We start from the raw sequence: 7318 nt of genomic DNA, 5'->3' as shown, positions 1-7318 counted from the left end.
TGGAGGGGAAAGGCCGGGCCTTCGAAGATTGCAAGCTGTCAAGCCCGATTTCACTCCAGATTCTTCGAAAGGGGGGGGGAGGGCTTTCCTGGGTGAGGATTTGGCGTTCAGATCTCGGAGGACCCAATGTATCCAAGCCTCACCAAAGCCTAGCTAGTATCGGAAGTGAATTTAAGATATATATATTTTTTAAAGGGGAGAGGGAAGGCATTTTTAAATTTCCACTCAGGTAGAAGAGGATTTTATACTTTATAGTGATAACGTGGGAGGGGGTTAGAGATGCTCCGGCATAGTAATTCATATACTGTATACCGTCAGTATTCTTCTTGGCCCTTATAGCTAAACACGTGCTCCTGCAGTCAATTGTGCACAATATCCCCAGCGAGAATAAATATTGACTTTCAGCCAGGAGGTCATTTAAAATAAGAATAATAAAAGAGAAAGAAATTATTATTGGGATTATGTAAGAAGGCTTCGATTTTACTGAGATATAGCAAGAATGGATGACTCTCCTTTTAAAAATAAACCAACAGCCCAACTAATTAGTTTCATTAAACATTAATCATATAAAAATATAAAAAGCAACAGAGAAAACCCACCACTTCAAAAAGTTAGGGGTATTCTTAGAGAGAATAAATGCATGAATATAAACCAAGAGAGTAGTAGTTCAGATATTGTTAGTTTGGGCCCAGAGAAATATAAAACTCAAACAAATGAAGTATTTCAATTAAAAGGTACAGGTCATTCTTTAAACTTCTGTTCCTTTTAATTTTTTTATTTCCAAAGGGGGAGGAATGAAACCCTTGTTAAGTCTTCTGCTGAGCTGGCATTCAGATGGCAGAAGGGCCTTTCTCCAAGTTTGGAGCAAGGCAATCCTATATGTGTGTTTATTGAGTAGTAAGGCTCTTTGTGATCCTTCCTCTCAAGTAAATGCACATATAGCAAGTTCAGCCTGCAGTTCTGGGGAGGGTTGTGCTGTGTGAGCTTTTGAAATGTAAAATGAGTTTTAACATTAAAAAAAGAAACTAGTAGTATTTCTTTAGTATAATTTATATAATTATGGATGGTTTTAATTGGTTTTAAAAATCAACTTTTAATAGCTTCACTCTAACCAAGTATGAATTTATTGGGATAAGGAGAAAGATATCTGTGGATTAAAAATATCATGGACTGCAGTTTCAACACATTTTATTTATATTTCTGTATGCATTACTCTCAAAAAATCACAAGAAATGATGAAACCACATAAACCTCCAAATAAAAAAATTCTGAAACAGTTTATGCTCACAATTGTACATATTTATAGTTAAGAAACATTTTTTTATAAATACTGTTTCCTCTGTAGCAAGTTAATACCATAATTTAATTACAAATGGATAAATATGGCAATAGGTATTTACACAAGGAAGGGTGTTATTACGGGGGAAAAAAAAAACCTAACAGCACTACCTTTATTTTCCCTACCCCCAACCTTCCACAAATTTCCAAACAGGAACTAGCAAAAAGCACTAAAACATCACATGTAAACCCAGCTAACAGAAAATACATTCACAAGTGTTGGGAGAAGGGGGAAATTTATCTGGGTCGTTTTGAAAACAACATAGAGACTTTGGCACTTTTTTTAAAAAAAAAAATCTTTCAGATCTATATTTCAGTGAAGTTTACAATCAAAGTTGCCTCTTTTAAAGGGAACACAATATTCAATACCACAATTACAGGGGGGAAAAAAACCATTTGCTTTCATGTTTTTCCCTTCTCCCCCTTTAAAATTGGTGAATTCAAGAACAAGGGAGAGATGGAGAGGAGAGGAGAGGAGAGGAGAGGAGAGGAGAGGAGAGAAGAGAAGAGAAGAGAAGAGAAGAGAAGAGAAGAGAAGAGAAGAGAAGAGAAGAGAAGAGAAGAGAAGGATGCTCAAGAAAGAGCTCTGGGTGAAAGGAAAAGCAATCCATAGCTCACAAAGTGGACCGATTTCTATACAATAAGAAAAGGTTGATTACCACCTTGGATTCCTCTATGTACACTGGGAGAGATGGACGAACTCTGATCTTTGTTCACAATGATCTTTGTTCACAAAAGGCGCTTGGAGGCCCAGAGGGACAAATATCTGCAAAAGGAATATTTGCAAGTGTGGAGGCAGCGGCTGTCTCTGGGTGGGGAGAACCCTTTGCTGCTTTGAAGACTTCCTTCTCCTTCCTCTCCTCTTCTTATTCTTCCTTTTTTCCTTAAAGAGCCCTCTCTGCATTTCTCTCTCTCTCTCTATTTCTCTCTCTCTCTCTCTCTCTCTCTCTCAATCTTTCTCGTTTGGAATGTTTTGAATTCAAGCAAAAGGAGAAAAAAGAGTAAATTAGAGATAAAACAGAGAGTTGCAAAACAGACTTGGACTCCGACTGCTTGGCCCCCAGGGATCCAAGATGAGTGGCAGCAGCCCTGGGCATCCTCAGACGTACCACTCGTTGAAATTGGAGGTGAGGCTACTGTGGCTCCCGCCGCCGCCACCGCCACTGCTGCTGCCGCCCCCGGAGCCACCCGTCACCGCGGCTGCTGCAGCAGCGGCCGCAGCAGCTGCCGGAGACAAGTTGGAAGCGGCCGTACTTTGGGTCTCTGTGCTGGGGGACACCAACCCGGGCGGGGTGGAGGATTCGTAGCCAGAGCTGGCAGCAGGCGAGGAGTCAGAGCCTTGTGGGGAAGATTCATGAACCTATAAGGCAAAGGGAAACAATATTGCTATTATTAGATGTTTTACCTTGGTTTTGGCATTTTTTTCACCCACCTATCGAGTCCTTCCCAAACATGTTTGATGGAAGCGATCACAGCTGAACCAAAAACTGCCTTTTTAAAATGGAGGGTCCTGTCCATGCCCTGTTCAAGTGGTGCTATTTTTATTACATTAATAATTAATAGTATTTTTTTCCCTTATAAATGAAGGGAAAGAAGGCTTCCCCAGAGCTAAGGCTGTGAGTCCTCACCAAAGTCCTCCTTAAAGGGGAGGTGGTTAATTTCCATCCTCCTAGACATCACAGAGAACCCCAGTCCCGTCCTGTACAAAATAAATGACACAGAAGCGCACAGGCCTTTCTGATTCAACTCCAGGGCTCCCTCTGCCCCAGGCGAAAACCCTCATTTCAAGGGGGTCTCCGGCTTCCCACGAGCCCAGGCCTCTCTCTCCCTCTCTCCTACTGGCTCTCTCCCTCTCTGGTCTCTCCTAATCCCCTTCCCAGGCCAGCGCCAACGGGGTTACCTTCATGTGTTTCCGCAGAGAGCTGGGGTGGGTGTAAGATTTGTCACACATTTTGCACAAGTAGGGTTTGTCCGAAGTGTGGACGTGCATGTGCTTCTTCCGGTCGCTGCTGTTGGCAAAGCGCCTGTCACAGCCTTCGAACTCACACTGGAAGGGCTTCTCCCCTGCAAGAAGGAAGGAAAACAGTGGGGTAAATTGCTGCAAAAATAAAAATAAAAAATCAGCCCACCAGATGCAGGCCGCTTATTGAAGGAGTCCTTTTTCAGGAACAGAAAGACCTGGCGTGTGTGAGTGGCTGCAGAGAAAGCAGAATAGGCCTGGCCTAAAGGGAGGTATTATTATCAAATGCCACCTTATTTCCAAGCACTTTAATTTGAAAATCCCAGATACTTTCTTGCGCTGAGAAGGGTAAAAGAAGGCAGTGCAGTATGGCGGGACTTAGGTAAAACATGGACAATCCGGGGATCTGAGAAAGTTCCGGGAGCTGCAAACTTGGTTTTCTAGGCAGACATAAACAGACGGAGAGAGAGATCACTCGTGTGAAAGATAACCTGTGGCTGTTGTTTCAAATCCTAAATTCCTGGCTGAAAGCAAGAAGACTCGGCCCTGTTTCTATTTCGGGATACAGCTTAGAAGCAAAATTAGCTTCCCAGCTCAATCCAGATTTAATAAAACTAACCAGCACGGCGTGAACCAAGATCTGAAAAAGTATTGTATTTTTTTAAAAAATATTATTATTATTGCGTTAATGGAAGGACGTTGGAAGTTAATCCTGGTAGATCTGCTTGGGGTGTTGGGTGGCAGTGGGTAGGAAGGGGTGAGGTGGGGGAAAATATGTGGGAAAGGACTACCTCCAAAATCTTTCCTTGGAATATTCTTTGACTTTTTTCACCCTGTTGCCAGATTTCCGAGTAATTTGTAGGTGTGAGAATTCAAATACCACAACCTCCGCTCCCCTCCCGCTAAATCGGAGGTGGGAGAGATGGGCAATTTTACAAGAAATCCCATTAGTACGTAAATTGTTCCTTAAAGGCAAAACCTTTAGGTTGCCAAATCGGGGCCATCTCCCTGCAAATCAAACGCCTGGGGTTTGTTAAACCTCGTTAAAACCTGTCTGGCACCTCGGTTCGTCCTTAACACGTCAACAACACAACCAGAAAGGCCCAGAGAGTCTCTTAGTTAATACTGATGTCCGGAAATCGCTCAAATATTTGACTTGAAAAGAAGAGAGGAAGCCAAAAGAAAAAGAAAGTCTCGGCTCAAATGCGACCGGGAGAAAAACCCTTGGAAACTGACGCTCTTTTAAAATTTAATCGCTTGGATTTAGCTGCAAAATCGCGGGTCATTTTGGCCCCTGAGAGGATTCCAAGCCTGAACGTTAATTTTTCCGGCAGTTGTTGCATAATATAAACAAGATAATGCAAAAAAAAAAAAAAAAAACGCTTCAGCGGCTGCGGCTGCGGCTTCCAAAACGAGAAAGTGTTATTTCTCATCCCCTTAACACGAAGTGAAAAGCAACAGCGTAACTCTGCGAAAGCCTTGCTCAAAAACAGAGAAGAAAAGCGAATCTACTTTCAATTCCCTCACGCTCCTTTTTACAGCGCCGTATCTTATTCCTTCTCCTGGATAAAAGCAGTTAAGGCGCGTAATTTCGGTAACTTTCCAGATTTATATCCATATTTATCCAGAAATAAATCGGATAGATTTCTAAGTCAGGGGTCCTCGGAATTGTGTGGTTATTGTGCTAGTCATCCTCGAAATCTCCGAGTTTCCCTTTGTTGTTACGCTCAGAAAGGAGGGAAAGGGCTACCGCTCGCTTTGGCCGCCTTACACCCCAGCCGCGTTTTCAGCTCTAAGCGTCGGCCGGTGCTTCGGTCTTCCTCACTAGATTTACTTAAACTCACGTTGGGTTTTACTCCGACGGAGACGTGCGAAACTTAATAGCGAGACCCGCGGGGACCTTTCAAAATAGTCCTTTTTTAGAAAAAAAAAATTTGCCCCAAATTAAAACTCCATACATACTATTGGGGAAAAAAAACAAAAAAACAACAACACGGGGATAAACTAATCGGAAGGGTTTGCCAGCCGTGGTCCTCGTAGACGGAGGAGCGAAGCGCAGCGAAGGAAGAAAACAAACCTTTCTCTTTGAGTTTGAGCCGGAAAGAAGAGATTTGTGGTTTTTTGTTTGGAAAAGCCCGACCTGCCCTCCCCGCGGCCCCTCCCCGCTTCCCTCCCCCGTCCGCTCCGACTGACCTGTGTGCGTCCTTTTGTGGATCTTGAGGTTCTCGGAGCGGGCGAAGACCTTGCCGCATCCCGGGAAGGGGCAGGGGAAGGGCTTCTCGCCCGTGTGCACGCGGATGTGGTTGACCAGCTTGTACTTGGCCTTGAAGGGCTTCCCTTCGCGCGGACACTCCTCCCAGAAGCAGATGTGGTTGCTCTGCTCGGGGCCCCCGACGTGCTCGACGGAGACGTGGGTGACCAGCTCGTGCATGGTGCTGAAAGTTTTATTGCAACTCTTTTTGGGGCTGCTGAGCTGCTCCGGGTCGATCCACTTGCAGATCAGCTCCTGCTTGATGCACTGCTGGCGCATGTAGCGGAAGAAGGCCCCGGGGTGGTGGTGGTGGTGGTGGTGGTGGTGGTGGTGGGCGTGCGGGTGGTGAGCGTGGTGGGCCGCCATGTTCATGCCCATGTTCATATTCATGGGGCCGTATTGGCCGTGCAGCTGGGCCGCCGAGTAAGGGTCAGTTCGGGGGCTGGACACCTGCCGGTACTGATCCGACCGACCGAAGACTTCTCCGGGTAAGCCCAAGCGCATTTGCCCGTTGAGGACGTTGGGGGAACCGGGAGCGCCATGCTGGTCTCCGATGCCCGGGAAGAGCAGGTGGCTCTGCGGCTCCGCGTGCGGGTGATGGAGGCCGCCGCCGGCCGCCGCCGCCGCCGCCCCGAAGAGCCCGTGCTGCCCGCCGCCGCCCGCCGCCGGCTCCCCAAAGCCTCGGCTCCGAAACAAGAAGTCCCGCGGGGAGTTGAAAGGCGGCCCGGAGTAGGAGCCGACATGGGCGGCGTGCGGGTAAGCCGGCGCCTGCGAGCTGAAAGCCGAGCCTTGCCCCGGGGAGAGCTCGTGAGCCGCCGCCGCCGCCGCCGCCGCCGCGTTGAGCTTGAAGGCCCCCAGGTGAGCCGCCGCCGCCGCCGCCGCCGAGTCCACGAAGCTGTTCTGCAGGCTCAGTTCGCGCTCTTGCATCTCCGCCGCCGACGGGGGCGGGTGCCGGGCGAACGTGCCCACTCCCAGCGTGGGGAACTGCGGCCCCGCATCCAGCAGCATGCCGCTCGAACCCCCCTCCAAGGTCCGGGGCTCTGGCCTGCCGCCGCCGCCGCCGGAGCCGGAGCGAAAGAAGGAACGGTGCTGCCGAGGCGAGTCCAGAAGCAGGCGGCCACCCGAAAGGGTATTGAACGGCTGAGGCGGGGGCGGGCGGGAAGGGCAGCCCTGAAGGGACGAAGGCAAAGAGCAGTCCGGGGAGAGAGGAAGGAGGAGAGAGAGAGCGAGAGAGAGAGAGAGCGGTGGGGGGGGGGGGAGGGAGGGGGAGGTCTCGCTTTTCCCTGGGAAAATAAAAACACAAGGCACAAACCCCCGGCGAAGAGATGTCAGCGCCACCGCCACACCAACAGCCTCTCGCACACACAGGCGAGCAGCTATATAGGGAGAGCCGCGCGCTCGCTCTCGCGCGCACGCACGTACACGGGGGGCGGGGGGGGGGAGAAGGAGTGCGCGCACGCGCGGGCGGACGAGAGCGGCGGCTTTTTCCCTCACACGCCACGCGCTTTCCGAAAACAAACACGCCGTCCTTCCTCAGTCGCACTTCTCCTCCTCCTCCCTCCCCCCCACGCTCAGCCCCGCTCCCCGGCCCTGTTTGGGATCACTGCCCTCCTTCTCTTTCGCCGCTGCTGCCCGCCATTCGCTTGGCCTGACTAGCTCCAAACTTGCAGCGGCTCCCTCAGCGAGGAAGGAAACCGGCGCCTTTTCTCTCTCTCTCCACAAACCACCCAACCGCTCACTTTAAGTTGGGAAGGGTGGGAGGGGGCGGA

At 49.1% G+C, this 7318-nt stretch overlaps 1 protein-coding gene across 1 annotated transcript; it reads right to left on the bottom strand.

Moving 5' to 3' along the window:
* Positions 1-1171: 1171 nt before the first annotated feature.
* ZIC2 (Zic family zinc finger 2) lies at positions 1172-7098 on the bottom strand. Its single transcript, XM_087967303.1, has 3 exons — positions 5492-7098; positions 3239-3402; positions 1172-2698 (listed from the first exon to the last, which is right to left on the bottom strand). Exons 1-3 carry the CDS (start codon positions 6555-6557, stop codon positions 2438-2440), a joined length of 1491 nt encoding a protein of 496 aa, XP_087823429.1. The 5' UTR covers positions 6558-7098; the 3' UTR covers positions 1172-2437.
* Positions 7099-7318: the final 220 nt, after the last annotated feature.

This window comes from Notechis scutatus, chromosome 5 (assembly GCF_049901735.1).
Source record: "Notechis scutatus isolate UNSWTSFEM ecotype Mainland chromosome 5, rNotScu1.2, whole genome shotgun sequence".
Classification (NCBI taxonomy): Eukaryota; Metazoa; Chordata; class Lepidosauria; order Squamata; family Elapidae; genus Notechis; species Notechis scutatus.
The sequence above is the reverse complement of the archived record's forward strand: the minus strand, read 5'-3'. Positions and strand labels throughout refer to the sequence as shown.

Bases quoted from the DNA above. Each gene is read 5' to 3' on its own strand.
- ZIC2 (XM_087967303.1), bottom strand. From the start codon at position 6,557: ATGCTGCTGGATGCGGGGCCGCAGTTCCCCACGCTGGGAGTGGGCACG. The intron at 3,403-5,491 runs GTCAGTCGGAGC...TCCTTCTTGCAG, and splicing joins CCACAAAAGGACGCACACAG to GGGAGAAGCCCTTCCAGTGT. The intron at 2,699-3,238 runs GTAACCCCGTTG...TTTGCCTTATAG, and splicing joins CTCTGCGGAAACACATGAAG to GTTCATGAATCTTCCCCACA.